Consider the following 18,093-nt stretch of genomic DNA (forward strand, 5'->3'; position numbering starts at 1 on the left):
CAGCACTGGAATGACATCCTGACGAATCAATTGGAGAAGATTTCCAACTCAACCTCAAACTCCTTGTCAATGTTACTTAAAGTGGTATGGCAAGTAAATGCAATTGTCCTAATAAAGGAGTTAGCTCCTCAAGAAGAAGAGTGTAGTGAGTGCTATTTGTGCTAATAATATCTTTGATGAGGTCTAAATTAAAACAGGAAATATATGTGGGCTAAGTCACGGCAAAAATTGAGATGATGATAGTCCCAAAGGGGGCGGGGTGAGAACCATGCAAGAAAGAACTGGTGTATTTGGAAAACAAAAAGATCAATGTGACTTAAGTATATTGAAATAGAGTGTGTAAGATCAGTGCCATTAAGCATTTAAATTTTCCAAGAGGAAGACATGAAAATTTTTAGAATAAAAGAACTGGTAGCTGTTTGCCGAAAACTCATTCTCCTTTTTTAGTTATTAACAAATTCCACCTTTGTTCCAAGTATGTTGTATCCAGTTAAAAATATCTCCCTAACTAGAAAATGTAATATTACATAATGTAAATATTGTTTCAAAAACTGTGCAGATACATAGCACTTGTAACAGCAAACCTAAGGTTACTATTCTTAGAAAATCACCTTAGAAAGAAACCCTCAACTATCAACATCTGTAAAAACTGGTATGCCTCCATTCTCTAACTGATAAAAGTATTTTCATGTGCTTATTAGACTTAATGTACAAATACATACTTTACACTGAACACTTTTCTTCTGAGTCTGGAATTTTGGCATGCATTAGGCAGAGGTTGATCACATTAGTAGCCCCCATTAGAACACTTGAAAATTAATAACTTAATAGGTCTCCTGGGCAGAAATAGTGTGCACATTACCATATTTTTCACTGCTGTAGAAGCAAGTAACCCCTTTTCATAGGAAGTAGAAGTTATGAATAATAAAGTTTGTGAATGGATTTCTCCAAGATGGCTGTGTCCTTTTCCCTTATGATCTGTACATACTTACTACTTTGTTATAATGAAACAATCAGGAATACAACTATACACTGAATCCACTGAGCAATTCTAGAGTATCTTCCAAATTCTCCAGACTTAGAGATTTTTGGGAATCCAGAAACAAAACCACATATAGGAATTCCATATAGGAATCCTTCTGATGCATTACTCAGAGTCGTGTTCAGATTCAATAAATGATATATTTTTCCTTCGTTATACTACACCCAAAGAAAAAAATGAGTGATTTCTTAATAGTTATCACAAATACTATGAGCTCTCAATGTAAGTTCAAGTGAAATGGAACCTATGAATTCAATAAACATATTATTAATAATTTATATAGAGGCATTTAAACCTCACGAGGTTTATCAAAATACTGTCCTTTTACTCCAATTTAAATTTAAAACCTTACTGATAATTCTTAATGCAAATCTAACTCAACTTATTTTTATTATAGGCAAGGACAAATTTATAATCTATACCTCTACCTGTAAAGAAATTTTAAAATAGTTCAATAATATTTTAGAACATGTTAGGACGGCTTTTCAGATGCAGTAGAAAAGTAGTCAGAAAACAGAGGAATATCACTGTACTTCAATCTCTTTCCTAAATGGTTAAAAAACGATTAAAAAACTCCAAGATCCTTTTTATATGCACACCTGGGAAGAATACCAAATCCGTAACTTTGCTCAGTTACAGTGATGTGGTTTAAACCAGATGTTTAAATGTTACAGTATGTACATTTTCTTCCCCTCTTCTAAGGCAGAAGTAAAGTAAGGGGAATATTTGACTTCACTCCACAAGAGACCTATTTAATAGTTTGGCGGTTATGTAAGTAAAGGTAGCTTGGCTAAGTCAATGTTGACGACATACAGAACGACATGATCCTAATGAGTTGGAAAATATTGGCTCTCATGAGAATAGACCAGATGCTACTGAGCTGAGAAAGCTACTGTATTATTGAATTTCATTTTTATGAGGTAAAATTTATTATTCAACCATTAAGGTATCCCATATGAAATCTTGCATAAAATACTTTAACAGTTACATTCTGGAAAGTACGTTTTTATTTTAACATTAAGACATCACTTAAATGAGGGATTCAAATGTCCATTCGATCACCTTTCCCACAAATTTTAAGATCTGTAAGCAATTTCCCAGCAAGTACTGGATTAATGGAACTAGACTGTCAACAAAATAATGAATAATCTGAAAAAGAATAAGTCTTTATTTTTCTGAAGAAACAAGACTCATAGGTGACTTTGTATTTTTTATCACCTGGCTAAATATAATTAGAAGTTCTATGATTTGAGTGCCATCAGAAACAGCAAAATACGTAGTTCAGTCATTCCAAAAGATAATATACTTTGACTGAGCTTAAACTTTCCCATTTTATTCTTTATCACTTATTAAATTTAATTAAATTTCCAATATTTGTTATTCCTTTTTTTGGGGGGGTGTGCTCCAAGTAAAGATCATCATGCAATTTCTAATAAAGAAAAAATTTAATAATGATTTTACTCTATTTCTGGTTTTCTGGTCTCATTTACCAGAGACATGGTTTGTGTAACAGCAGTAACAGTGCCAGAAAGATCTGAAGACCTGGCTTCAAATATGGTTTTACAAGTGAATATCTATGGGGTAATATTTAAGAAAAACATTAAATTTTTCTGAACATAAATTTTCACATGTGTAACATAGGACATATAACCTGCCAACATTATTATTACTGGTAAGAAGCCATTGAAATTAATGGATGAAAAACATCATCCTAAAAACAGTGAGCTAACTTAGGCTCTTCAAGTAAGTTTATGGTATCCAGTCCCTATATTAATCAACTTACTAGAGGAAAAATGCTTAGTAGACATCTATATTATAAAGTATGTGAAAAGTAGATATTTCATATTTATATTATTCCACTACATGGAAACATTCACGTATAGGTCTGTTGCCTCATCCTCATTTGGAATCTCTAGCAAAACAGAGATTATATGGTTCCTTATAGGTTTCTGTGTGCCCAGTGTGGCCTCTTGTAAACAGTTACATTAAGGAAAACCATCTACAATTTCTTCAGTAAGTTCAAACAACTAGCTCTAAGCAACTCCTTCAATTTTGTTAGTTGCCTTACTCACTGAATTAATCTTTGCTCTTTATCTTCTCTGTTAATATGCTAGATTGGAGTGGGGGGGAGGGAATTGCAGGAGACTATGGTGATGGCACAAGGGTGACTTGGTGATGGGAAACCCATGAGGATTACAATTGAGATGAAAAAAAATGTACAAAATGATGTAAAAATAAACTAATAAAAAAATGCTAGATCATTTGATTTCCAATTCTGACAGGCAATTCAAGTCTGCAAGAATCTCAGACCCTAGAAAGACTTTCAAAAGTAGTATCCCTGTATAGAGGAGCCTAACACCAGGATTCTACATCCAACACAAACTCAATAAATCAGCTCCACATGCAATACTGTATTTGGTACTCAATAATTATTTTAGTAGATATAAAGATAGTACATCACCATTTTGCAGATGAGAAATCAATTAAATAAACTGACTTACTATATTTGGCACTCAATAATTATTTTAATAGATATAAAGATAGTACATCACCATTTTGCAGATGAGAAATCAATTAAATAAACTGACTTACTTCAGTTTATTACTTATTACTGATAGGATCTAAACACTACAATTCAATGCTCGGGAATAAATTTAAATAGTTGAAAAATAAAAAATATTCTTATTATCTGACAGAAATAGTAATAAATTCACCAAAATAATATATTTAAGAGATTAATGTTAATGTGCAAAATCAAACCCCTAACAAGCATTACTATAAAACATCTTTTTATATTAATATCTTCTAATTTTTCCTTTTACAGAACTTAAGGTTACTATAACTTTAAAGAATATATTCGGTATACAATGTAATACAGCAGAGAGCAAATGTGAAAAAACTACCTAAGGAAAGGAGGAAGCGTGGAATAAAAAGAGATAACTGAGGGGGAAAAAACAAGTTTAACTCAGGTATTACTGTTATACGTAAATGAAGACCAAAGTAAGTTTACTGAACTGGTTTTAAGAAAAAGAAAAAAAAAAAACTATTAAGACCAAAGGAAGTTGTCATAATGAATAAAAATTAGCAAACAGACCCATACAACATCTGATGACAAAATTTTTTTCAGTTCAAAGATAAAGAAAATATTTCAGTCTTTTCCAGAGTGCTAAACATAAAAATTCAATGTAACAATGGACTAAGAATTTGCAAGAAAAAATATGTGACGTAGTCATAAGTCAGCAAAAGACGCATTAATATAAAAGTTCTCACAGTGTAGGCCAGGGACACCTTGGCATCTCTGAAATCTTTTCCAGGGATTTCACAAAGTCAACGTTAGTTTTTCTTATAGTAATAAAACATGAATTGCCTTTTTCAGTTTTTGGTATTTGAATTGTTAACACAAAAGCAACTATGGGTAAACTGCTGGTAGTGCGGCATGAATCAATACCATAGTATCAACTGAACTAGCAGCTATATTCCTCACCATGACACAGTCATAGAGAGAAAAAAAAAGCGTCTGGTTAAAAAATAAAATATAATCATTTTTACTAAATCTTGAAAAAGATAAATTTGTAATATAACTATCCACATACATTTTCTCTTAAAACCTTTTATACTCATTCTAGAAAAAAAACTAGTAACTGATTCAACAAGCTAAAATTATTTTGCTTCTATGATATATATGTACATAGATGTATATAGTTTGTTAAGAAAAAATTTACTACAAGAAGGAATTAGTAGTTTTGGTGGTTGAAATTAAGTTTACTGTCACATTTCTGAAGCACCATTATTAATCCAAAATTTAAAATAAGAAGACAGAAACAAAGTTGTTGCATGTTGTTTTAAGACCCAATGAAATCCAACAACTTACTGTTACTTCACTTCCTATCCACAGACCTGTTTAAATATTTTTGGTAAAGAAAAAAATAAGACTAATGAAGTATTATAAAAAAAGAATAAAGTAGTAAAATAATTCTGTATCTTTAAAGAAAGAAAAAAGATTTTTCAGTGCTTAGCTTTCTTTATATAAAAATCATGCAACGAACACACACACACAAAAAAGCCAAACTTATTTTCTTTGACAGACAAAATGATATTATTTCACAACTTGTCTGTCACTTTTCATTGGATTTATTATAGTCAGGGAATGATCAGCCATGAACTTTTAGATATCAGAAACTTCAAATGAACATTTTCACATTTAAATTTTTCCAGTGATATACCTTACATGTACTTTACCAGTGACCCTATGCCACCCTTGGCATAAATTCTAAATGGCACAAAAATCAATAATAGCTAAGGCAATTTAGAATTTGAAAAGCAGATAAATAATTTGTCAAATTTCTCTAGTTCTTTTTCTTCAGAAAAATACTAGGTTTTTTGTTGTTGTTTAAACATTTCTCAAGTCTATGTAGTTTACATTTTCCTCAGTCCATTAATGAACAAGAAAATTAGTTAACACTAACTTTAGCTTTCTCAATGACAGACCATTAGATTATACATTCCTTAATCTGTGAAAATTTGTTTAATCCATTTTTAATCCATTTTTAATACCTGCACCAGCATTCTGTTTAGAAAAAAATATTTATAAAGTACTTTGTCACAGCACAGTCCATTAGGTAAATTCAGCAAAGGAACTATGGTATTAGTTTGGTCAGAAAGAAGGAAAATTATAGAAATAATACTACCACCTGCACATTATTTTTAGTATGAATTTATAAGCTCTATGAGCCAGTCCACAAAAAAAAATAAAGAAATAAAAATAAAGAAAGGTAGATAACCATTATTAGAAAATAAATTGAAAAGATCTGGAAAGACCATCACAAGAAAAAGAAATTCACAAAGAGAAAAATAAATGAAATAAATGACTGCAGACAGAAATAAATGCTACTGCCAAGGAAGGTTTGCTGTAGATACTATGGATGAGGATATAAAATATTTTGTAGAGTAACTCCACATAAAATAATGGCCATATAAAGATAATGTCTTAGTACATTTCAGCTAACAGAACAAAATATCTTAGACTGGGTAGTCTACAAAAAACAGAATTTATTTCTCACAGGCTGGATGTTTCAGATAAGGGTGCCAACGTGGTCAGATATGGGTGACGGCCTCCTCCAAGTTACACAGATGGTGTCCTCCTTCAGTAAACAAAGGATTTCCCTCCAAACTGTTATCATCTTGACATTAAGCTCATTGATGAGGACTCTGCCCCAATGACCTAATCAACTCCCAATGCCCCACTTCCTAATATCATGTTAGGCATTAAAATTCCAAAGCATGAAAATTTGGGGAGACACAAACTTTCAGGCCAAAACACATTAATTTAACCTACTTAAATACTTACCAAATTAAAGTTTCTGAATGATTAAAAGTAGTTAACATAAAATTCACCTTGTTAAAGTGTATACTTAGGTGGACCTTAGCATATTCACAAAAGGAATATTATCATTATCTCTGCCCAGAATTTTCATCACTCTTATAAAAGAAGCTCAGGACCATTTAGCCATTACTCGCCATTCCTCATTTTCCCAAAACTTTTGAAATCATTCATCTATTTTCTCTCTCTATGATTTGCCTATGTTAAGAATGTCATGTAAATAGAAACATAATATGTGACTTTTTGTATCTCACTTCATCCATTTAGCACAGTTTTCAACTTTCATCCATATCATAACCTGTATTAGTACTTTATTCCTTTTAATTTGTCTAAATAACATTCAATTGTACAAATAGCAATCTTGTTTATTCATTGCTCATTATTAGATATTTGTATTGTTTTCATATTTTAGCTAGTAAAAATAATGCTATGTGATTTTATTATTGTGTGGACTCTAAAGGTCCAATTTATTAAAAGCAGAGTCTAACAATGGTTACAGGAATAGGGAGGCAGGAGAAATGAGAGCTGCTACTCAACAGGCACAAAGTAGTAGTTACTTCAGAATGAAAAAATTCTAGGAACCTAATGCACAGAATGACTGTCATGAAAATAAATATTATGTTATACACTTAAGTTTTTCTAAGATAATAGATTTCAAGTGTTCTCAAGGAGATGTGTATAAGTGTCACTATGGTAATCATTTCGCTTATATACATCAAAACATCATACTACATACTTAAGATGTATAGTTTTTTACATGTAAAAAACTATGTTATGTAAAAGGTTTTGTGTGGGCATGGCTTCAATTATTTGGAATAAAGGGAATTTACCTAAGAGTAAAATTGCTAGGTAACAATACACCAAGAATTGACAGTTATTTGCTATTTCCAAAACATATACCTAAAGCTAAAACCACTGATGGATAAAAGAATAAAACCACTGAAGAAAAGAATGTAAGAGGAAGTACAGCCAAATACAAACTAAAGGAAAGCTAAAATAACTAGAGAATATAAGGAAATGTTGTCAAAATGTTGTTTGAAGGAAAGACTCACTTCATTTAATAAATAAAATCAATTAATTCCAAAAAATACAAACATGTATATAGGGAGGGGACATTTAATATGCACACTAAAATTTGCCTATTTCAAGGGATGCAAAGACTTCTGAAAGCTCCTTCATAAGTCCCAAATTAAGATTATCTAGGCTAATGAAACATCTGTTGTGTCACATTTTATAAAATACTAAAACATAGCAAGAAACAACTGTAAAATTTTGTATTAGTCACTGGTTATATTAAAAAGTTATGATCATAATGCATATTGTTTAGAATTTATATGTTCCCCATAGTAAGAATTGACCTTAAAACCTTTCAAAGCAGCATAAAACATACACAATGATTTCACAGATAACTGAAGTAGATTAAAATGTTACTGTTTTAAGCATGAAGTTACCTAATAAATCAAAATATCTCACTCTTTAAAAACTACTTTTGTGTTAACAAATATGATTATTTTAGGCCTAAATACTTAAAAATTGAAACTATTTTGTAAAATTGTTTACCTGCAAAAAGAATAAAAGATGAAAGTATTATCTCGTACTGGCATCAAAGCAGATTTTTAAATTTTAGTAGTGAAGTCATCCATTCAAATGGGTGAATTCTGCCTACAAAGTCTTAAAATATTATGATCAAGAATTTTATTCACTTTACCAGCATAATAAAATACCTATTTTTTTATGTGGTTATCATTAAAACATGTACTTTATGTCCCGAAAAGTAAGAGATGGAAAGTCAAAAACTTGGTGAAAGATAATCTCTTGAAACTATAGAGTATACCAGAAAACTCAATGGTTTATTGGGTCTGCTGATCCTAAACTGCCTATGAAGCCTCCACTTTATTTTCTACAGTTCTGTATTACTAAGCAAGGTCAGAATTGCCTGGTCACAGGAGCTCAACCCTACATAGTGCCTTTCACATCAATTAAGAGCTCAAAACTGGATCACCCAGGGAAGGGTCTACATCAAGAGGTATGACCAGGAATGCACGGTGGGCTGACAATGGATGCATAAGCTTACTCCTGACTCATACATCATGAGGTATGACCTGGGAGGGTGGGGGGCAATGAGAACTGATGTATGAAAAAGGACCCCAGAAGTTGATTAGTAAACCACCTTGTTAATAAGTTTGAAACCCTGACTGGGGAACTAGGGCTGGTCTCAATTACATGAATACTGACCCATCAGCAGATGAGAAGTACCTGAATAACAGACTCATACTCCCTAGAACAATAGATGGGACAGTTCCACACTTTCCCTTTTCCATTTTCTACTCCCTCTTACAATTAATGCTGAATGATAATTCTATCAAAAAAAAAGACCAAGCTCTTTCTCTTGAGCAGCATCCTGAATTATGTAGCCTGCTCCATGATTCCCACTTCTTTATCAGTGTGGTGTTGCCCATGCAACAGCTTTATGTCATATTAATCCTAGATTTTATACATGAACTATGAGTATCACTTTCACAGAAATATATGCTAAAGATGAACATGCCAAACATTATGGATCTGAATAAAACATTAAAGACCTCGAATAAGAAAGTTCCCTATACTCACCAAAAAGATTGTGCTCTTACCTACAGTTTGGAAAACTTCACTCATCAAAGCTTCATTCACTGCTAAGGAGCTGCCATTTCCAATACGAGACCAACTTTGATAAATGGCTTGCAAGAGAAGTGTCTGTGCTCTTGTAGCTTGAATTGTGAGATTTGGAAGTTCAAATATACCTTCAGTTAAAGCAATCTGAGATCTTTTGGTCCTGCATTAAAAAGAGAGAGAGAGAGAGAAATAATACAGTTAATAGCACTTACAAAAAATGAAATATCATATTATTTAGGTTGTAAGGAAAAAAAAAGTATAAATTCCCAAAAAATCAAACGTTTAAACATTAAAATTTGAAGTATTTAAAATCGAATAAACATTCAATTTTGCCAACTTTAAGTATATTTCAGAACTTATTACAATAAAAATATAAACTAGGATCATGTTTATATGCATGCATTCATAAAAATACATGCCATTCAAGCAATTATAATTCCAATTAAATCAATCATCAAACATAATGTGAAAATAGTAATTAACATTTAAACAGGATTTACTAGCAGACCTACCTTATTCTAAATATTCTATTAACTCACTGAATTTTGTCATAATATCCCAAGAATATTATGAAGGAGGTATTATTATCAGATGAAAAACAAAGATACAAGGAGATACCAGATATTAAGTAAAATATTAGGCACTTAAATCCAGGCAATCTCTTTCAGAGTTCTATAGTTCATAGTTACTCTCAACAGATCTAAAAGGAGAGAATGATAGCAATACAGTAACAGTGAGGAACTTCTAACATCCCACTTACAATATGGTCAGATCCTCAGGCAGAAAACCAACAAGAAAACATCAGTCTTAAATGACACATATCAGACCAGATGAACTTAGCATATATAAAGAGAACATCTATTAAAAAGCAGCAAAATACACATTTTCTCAAGTGTACATGGAATACTCTTAAAAATACATATGCCAACAATTTGGACAACTTAAAAGAAATGGGCCAATTCTTAAAGTCATGCAACTGTGTAAGACTGAATCAGGATGAAATAGAAAATCTGAACAGGATGATCATGAGTAAACAAATTTAAACAGTAACCAAAAACCTCCCAAAAAAACAGGAGTTCAGGGTCAGATGGCTTCACTGGTGAGTACTACCAAATATTCTAAGAAAATTTGACACCTAGCCTTCACAATTAAAGAGGAAGGAACACTTCCCAATTCATTTTATGAGACTAGTATTACCCTGATTCCAAAACCAAAGAAATCACACAGGAAAAAAAAAAAATTCAAGGCCAATATCCTCTGATGAACATAATGCAAAATTCCCCAATATGTATTAGAAATCAGTAATACATTTACAAAATCACACACCATGGTCAAGAAGGATATATTCCAGTGATAAGGTGAATCAATTAGGATCTTATTAACAAATTTATATTTCATTATCATTATTGTTTCTTTTGCTTTTCCAAAATTGTAATCATTTGAAAAGTTTCTTTCTCATTTCCCTTATTTCAATAAGGGTTTAAAAACTAAGAGGTGGTTGTGTTCTCAATTTCTGTCCAAATTCCAGACCAGAAAACAAAAAATCAGTTTGTTAGTGATATTAAATAAAGAAAACAGGTATGTTGAATATCTACAATATAATGATACAGTTAGCCTAGTTATTCTTCATGGAGATATTTTGTGGCATGTAAAAAGTGTTAGAGTGTAGCAAAGGCTACCTCTTTCAACGGCACAAATAATTATCTGCCAAAATTATAGTTAGTTTCTTTTTACAAGTGGGTGCTTACTACTTTTTAACAAATTCAAGTGCTATATATGGCGTTATTCTTGAAAATGGTTCCCAAATGGATAAAACAGACTTGACTAAAAGTTAAACATATGCAAATTCATAAAGATTAATTTATACCTCACTTTAATAATGCCCAAGGGTAGAAGGGTAATTCTCTCCCTCAGATTCAATTTAATTAACACATCAAAGGAAATAATTCACTTTGTACAGAAGTCACAACTCAATACTAAATAGTTACATTATATCACACACATAGGGCATGTTTTTGTGGTTTTATTTTCCACGTGTAACTAAATACAAATACATTTTTTATACCTCTTTCAAGTATGCCATTCCAGTAGCATTTGAACTAAAAAAGTCATTCAAAGTTATATGGCAATAGATGGTAGCTTATAGAATATCATGGTAGTTTAACAATATCAGTGAGGACTATCTTTCCTCCTTTGTCAATTTTGAAATTATTTCTAACAGATAAACAAGTATAGAAAACTCAAATACCCACTGCTTCAAATGCAACTATCAAACCATAACATTATACCATATTTGCTTCAGAAATTTTTAAACAGAGCACAACATTTTACAACATTCAGGGGACTTATTAAAATATCAGTGAAAATGCAAAATGAAAGTATAATTTTCCTCGTAACTGACAACAGTACAAATTTATCAAGCTTTAAAATAAAGCAGGTCAATAAAATTTATACTAAAAATTCTGCCTGATTTTTTTTGAAATATCACTGAACCTACATTTTAACAGTTACATTGGTGAATATAAAATAATTTATTTAACAAATGCCTATTTCACATAACCAGAAGCCCTAGTCTGAACATATGTTCATGTTAAAGAATAGTTTCTAAAACTATCAATTTAAGCATTACTCTCTAGGGGAAAATAAATCCTAATGTAACTAGTGGGATAAACAACTCATTAAAACACAACTTGGACAAACTCCAGGATAAATTTAAGGAAATGGAAACAAGTAGGTCTTGACTGTGTAGTAGCAAGAACTGAAAATGAATACACCCTAATTAACAAATCTTTAAGATTCTACCATTTTATGAAAAACTGTAGCACAAGGATGGTGAAATTCCTGAACCAATCTAGAATTTCTATAACGTGTCTTGCTCTGAAATCTAAATAAAAAATTAGAAGTGGTTCTTACAGCTCAATGCAAAGGAATTAATTTAAACAATCCATTCATATCCATAGGAATACCACAGAATTTTTGTCATACACACACTTGAGAAACAGTTACCCATTCTTTTAAAAGCACACATCTCATACCAACTGAAAGAATATCCTCAACAACAGCTGGATCTACAGGTATATTATATAAGGTCCCCAAATGCAAAGTTTGAACTTACAAATCTGTTTCAAAAATGTATTTTTGCTATTACTCATATCCTGTACAGAAAGATTAGATCACTTTTCAAAAATAAAATGAGTATAAACTAACTCAGAAATGACACTTGAAAAAGCTAAGAAATTATCTTTAGTTATATACAATATAGTGACTTTAATTTACCTAATACATTAATACTCAATGAAAAGAAAAAATAAGTTTTAAAATTTTGGTAAGTAAAATGACTGAGTCCAAAGGAGGCTCCTCATACCTCCCTCTGATCCCATCCCACTCATAATAGGGAAACACTTTCTATGAGTTTTACATGTACTCATATATTTACTACTTTAACAGAAATATACTGTTGACAGCTTGCTTTTTATGACTAAATGATATATCTTAGAGAACATATGCTGCTACATTGGTCTTTTTAGTACATCTTGATAATTACACAGTTTGAATCAAGTTTCACTTATCAGCTGTATTAGAGTAGCCCTTTCACAATATCCCCACTAGAACTGCCCATTTTGTTTTTGTTCACAATAAAGCTAACATTTGCAAAGAGCTATAATATAAAAATATCCTGTTATATTGATTTATGAAAATATTTTACATTTTTCAAATTTCTGAAATAAATATCACCATTTGATTTAAAGTTAGATACAGAGAAAATGAGAAAATTATCTATCACTAAACTTAAAAAACTACCATAAGATACTATTTCACGTCACTGAAAATAACATAATTAAAAAGACAGACAATAATAATGTTGGTAAGAATGTGGAAAACAGAAATATCCTCAAACTCTTTGTGAGAATATAAAACATTTGGGAAGTATATAAATGAATGATGAAACTTTGAAAAACAAGTTAACCATTACTTAAAATGTTAAACACACATTTACTATAAGATCCAATAATTCCACTCTAGGTATCTAAGAGAAATGAAAACTTAAGTCTACACAAAGACTACAATGATGCCCATAACAGAATTATTCATAACAACCTAGTTTAAGCAACCTAAATAATGGTCAACTGACAAGTAGATGGACAAAATGTTGTATATCCATACATAAATGATACTATTTATAGGCACTTTGCTGGTGACCAATAGATTGAAGCACAGCAGTGCAACAGAGCCAAAGCGGCTTCAGTGCTAGTTCAATTCCCAGCCCAGGAGGTGATCGACATGGCTCAGCAGACCTCTCCTGATCTGGCTGCTGTTTCCCTCAGAAGTGCATTTCATTAATCTGCCTGTATTTGTCTATGTCCACAGCTTCTTTTACTGAAAAAACACAATTTGTATTCCAGTAATTCATTGTTTGTTTATTTTTATCGATGAGTTATACTGTTATACAAATATATCAAAATCTGCCTCTTCTCCTAAGCAATTTCCAATTTGTGATTATACTAAAAAAAATTAGTGTGATCAATCTATGAAATTAGTGTGACCAATTAATGTGGCTTGAATTTGAGTACAATGAAATGTGTTTAATGTACCTTCCTTTGTAAACTTCAAAACTTTCACCTTTTTTAGCAGTTTGCCGGTATTTTTTCAAGTTCTCTACATATCCTATATACAAACTTTGACAATACTTGTTTTGTGAAAATTTTCACCCAGTCTATTCCTTACTTTTTTACCTTGCAGAAGTTTTCAGTATGACTGCTGTATTCATAAATGTTACTGAGGATTCTTTCATTTTTAACCTATCATTTAAAATTATATATACAAATCTGAGAAAAAAGGTGATATTCATTTTCTGAATATATGTTCTCTAAACATATAAAATATAAATATGCAGTGACATTAACAGCTAACATTTATAGATCAGTACATGTCAAGCACTGATCAAAGCTTCTTCTATGTCTTAAATCATATAACCCTGAAAAAGATCCTGAAGTAGAAGTTATGAATTGCCCTCCTATCCTTAGGTTCCTGTTCTTAACCACCATCCTATATAGATCAAGTTATCAATCAACCACACAAAAACTATTGACAATTTTAATAATAGTTACTACTCTTCTTACAAATATCAAAAAGTTTTTAACATTAATAATATTAACAAATGATTTTTCAATGTTCTATTCTCTAAGCTTTATTTCATATAACATGAAGATTTTTATAAACCTGTAAACACGTTATAATATAACTTGTAATATGGCTAACTACTGATAACTGATTCAACTTATTTATTTTTTCAATTTTTGGAAATCAGAAATTGTACGAGCATATCTAAATAAGTGTTCGTTTCCTTAGCATAGCTAATGATAAATTGCTCTAAATAGATGTGCTTAATAAAATGTTATGCAGTTTTAAAGATTTTTAGGTATATACATAAACTGCCCTACAGAAAAGTTGTTTTATGTCAATACTATATTATACCTAATGGTATCTAAATCCTTACCACTTTTAATATTATATTCTTTAAATTCTACAATTATTATGTATACAAATAACTGTATTGCTTAAATTTTTAGTTCTCTACCTGCTAAAGCAGCTGGAATTTTTTTCATGTTATGCAAATACTTATATTTGTGAATAAACTGGATTTGCTCTCTGATTTTGTTTATTTTGTCTTTCACTATTTACCAAAAACACTTATTTGTTCTCCAAGCCAAATCTGTTTCTGCCTTTGCACCTTTATTCTTCAATGCCAGAAACACAATTTTCCCAGATCTATCCATGGTTGTCACAATCTGGTCATTTAGGTCCCAATGAAATGTCACATATTCCTTCCTTGACCTTCTAAAACAAAGAAAATCATCAACTCTGTCATTTTCTATCCCAATGTCCAAATTTTTCTATTTATCACTTGCCACTATCTGAAATTCATATTTTTTTTTTTATGTAGTTCTGTCTCCAGGACATCAGCTTCATGAGAAGAGATCAGGTCTATATTGTTTGCCACTGTATACCTAGATCCTAGAATGGTGCCTGAGAATATAATAATTGCCCAATTAATATTAATTAAGTGAAATGAAAATCTCTGCAGGGAAAGACCTAAACAATATACTTGCTTTGTATAAGGCAAAAAAGTGGTGATATCTGAGAGGAAAAAATCCTATGATGTGAAAAAACTAACAAGGATGTAAAATAATGACATATCAATAATAAAATCAAAAAGTGGAAATAATACTGAGGAATGGTACTAACAGTTGAACTCCTGCTCAGCAAATACTTGTAAACCAATGGGTGGTACAAACAAAATACAACAGAGTAAATTGTTATCTCTTTATTAGTCTTACCATCTCCTAGATAAGTTTAAATGATGGACAACCTAGTTGTCAAAAAGGCACACAATGTAAAATATCATCATAAAACCAAAATTCAGTCCACTGCTTAAGAAATTACCAGCTGTAATGTTAATAAATTTATTCTTGCCAACTGCAAGCAGTGTCCTACACAGACAAAAGGGGTCTTCATGTCAGCTTAAAGTTGAAAGAGTAGGGGTAAAGTTATTAAACAATCATAAGAACTAATGTAAAATAATTCCTATTAAAATACCGTGAAAAACAGGAAGATTATCCCAAAAAAGAATATATTAAGGGATTGTATCTTAGTGTAAACATCAATTGAGCTAATATTTCAGAGGTAAATAAAGATTTTAGAAGTTAAAATTTAATAAAACAATACAGGGATCATTCAGCTAAAAGAAGAGAAACTGAAAAAAGCAAAGTGGGAGGATCTAAAGAGACGATACTCAGATGAATTTAGACAGGAAATAAGGGGCAATCATGAGGAGTTATTACAGAATATTTTAAAGATTTTTTTAATCTTTATTGCCAAAGCTATGAGAAAAAAAGTATTTTAGGAAGGAAAAGGACATAATTAGAACTGTCTTCCAAAAATTAATTATCAAGGCCCTCCCTGGTGGCACAGTGGGTTAAAGCACCACACCACGAAGCTAAAAGCCACTTCTGCATGAGTTTGATAACCGCCTGCCTCGGAGGTGACATGGCATAGCAGACCTCTCCTGACCTGCCCGCTGCTCCCCTAAGCGGTGTACTTCGTCGATCTGCATGTTCTGCTCCCCACTTTGTCTCTGGTGAAGCCTCTCGCTGCCCCCTGAGCCTCTGGACTGTACCCCAGTTCTGTATGCACAAATAAATAGATCTTTAAAAAAAATTAATTATCAAAACAAAAAAGGCTATAGATATGTGGGTCAGCTGATTATTAAAGACACTTTTTCCTAGACACTTAACAGATCAAGAAAGAAAAGGCAAAAACCAGGTCTTAATCATACTGGTACTCAAAGGCCTACAACACAATCATTTTCACAAGATCGATCCCAAAAGTGTTATTTTTTAAACAAATAAATGATATTCAGTTGAAACTTTAAAAATGCTAAGTATCAACAGCTTCATCTGGGAAACTGGTAATATTTTAGAAGTTGTAAATCCTACTGTAGAATATAAAGTGACTACTGAGGGCTTGCTAATAGTCACAAACATGCTATTAATAGCTCCATCACCAACTAACTAAACAATATCTAGAATAGTATTTTCATCTTGCTAGGTCTATAACACCACCTTCCCTAGTCCTCCCTTTTCATTACCTACAAAATAAAAGTAATACCTGATTTGCTTATTTCAAAAGTCAGTGTGATCATCAAATCCTAGTAGGTAGGATTAAATACTTATTAAATACAAAAATTAAATACAAAATTTTATGACAAGTTTTATGACAAGTGTTCTTGCAGATTTCTTCGTCCTCTAAATATGCATTATGTGACCTTTTGAATATAGGGACCTCCAATAATTATTTGTTCTTAAATTCCAATATATTTGAGAGAAAAAAACCAAACACAGTTTTATAAAATACTTAAATGCAATGATATAATCTTGAGTTCTATTTAGTGATTCCTAAGTAAGACATTTCCCTTTTAATAAATATACTGATAGTTCAGAATCTTTTAAATACATCTTTAGTTTCATTTCCCAAAATAATGAAACAAAGGCATACTGGAAAGACTGTCACTAAGATAAAATGTTGTCACAGGGTAACAGTCTTATGTTATACACGGAAAAAAAAAATTCTTTTCATAGAAGAGGTAGAAGTTTTGTAAGTATATTATTATTAAGCTTAATGACAATAATCTAAGAATGAATTATAAATGTTCATTTGGGTACCAAAAAAAAATAAATTTACTAAGATTAAAACTTTTAACAAGGGAAATAGATGTTTCATATTTGCCTATTCAACTTCACACCCAACTGATTATAAAAATTGCATGTGGAAAATATCAAGTTTTCCAAGAGCAAAATCAAAGAAAACCTCTGTTCTCATTTGACCAACACTCTTTTTTGCTTAACATAACAGCATGCTCTTTGTTCATTACTAAAAAAACTCAAACAGAAAAACCTGATATAGAAATAGATGCCCTTTAATCCACTGATGTGTTCTTCGTATCTTTTAATTCTATTCAGTTATAATTTTGAAAAACTATCATAGTAGATATTTTTCAATTGGTCATCTATTTAAATACATTATAACATTAGGACCAAAATCATGACAACAAAAATTAGTAAGACTATTAGCATGTAAACACTGTTTAGCTTCAGAAGAAAATATTTTTCAAATAATATATTAATATTCAAATAGTCACCATACTTTGTTAGCAAAATATATACACATTAGTAAAACAAAAGATTCGTGACTGAATACTTCCACATACAATGTGACAAGTGTTAAAAGTGACCAAGCTACATCTCAAACTAGAAGCAAAGACCTTCAAAATTAGTACTAACAGAAAAATAGAACATGATGAAATGCGTCAATTATATTTATCATTAAATTTACGATTCTGGACCTTACTCATGATTACCTATGAGACATCATTTCTTAAAAATTTTCAATAAGGAGTGTTATAAAATTCATTTAGCGGCCCTCCCTGGTGGCACAGCGGGTTGAAGCACAGCACTGAGAA

General features: G+C 31.2%; 1 protein-coding gene across 3 annotated transcripts in view; it reads right to left on the reverse strand.

Annotated features, from left to right (window-relative positions):
- The window catches only part of VPS13B (vacuolar protein sorting 13 homolog B (yeast)), a 561,763-nt gene that overhangs the window by 474,759 nt on the left and 68,911 nt on the right, over positions 1-18,093 (reverse strand). For all 3 annotated transcript variants that reach the window (XM_004679695.2, XM_004679696.2, XM_012722965.1), the window contains exon 17: positions 9,053-9,234. In XM_004679695.2, coding sequence (XP_004679752.1) covers positions 9,053-9,234 — 182 coding nt within the window. The remainder of the gene's footprint in view (positions 1-9,052; positions 9,235-18,093) is intronic.

This window comes from Condylura cristata, unplaced genomic scaffold (genome assembly GCF_000260355.1).
Source record: "Condylura cristata isolate star-nosed mole 26May11 unplaced genomic scaffold, ConCri1.0 scaffold00009, whole genome shotgun sequence".
Taxonomy (NCBI): domain Eukaryota; kingdom Metazoa; phylum Chordata; class Mammalia; order Eulipotyphla; family Talpidae; genus Condylura; species Condylura cristata.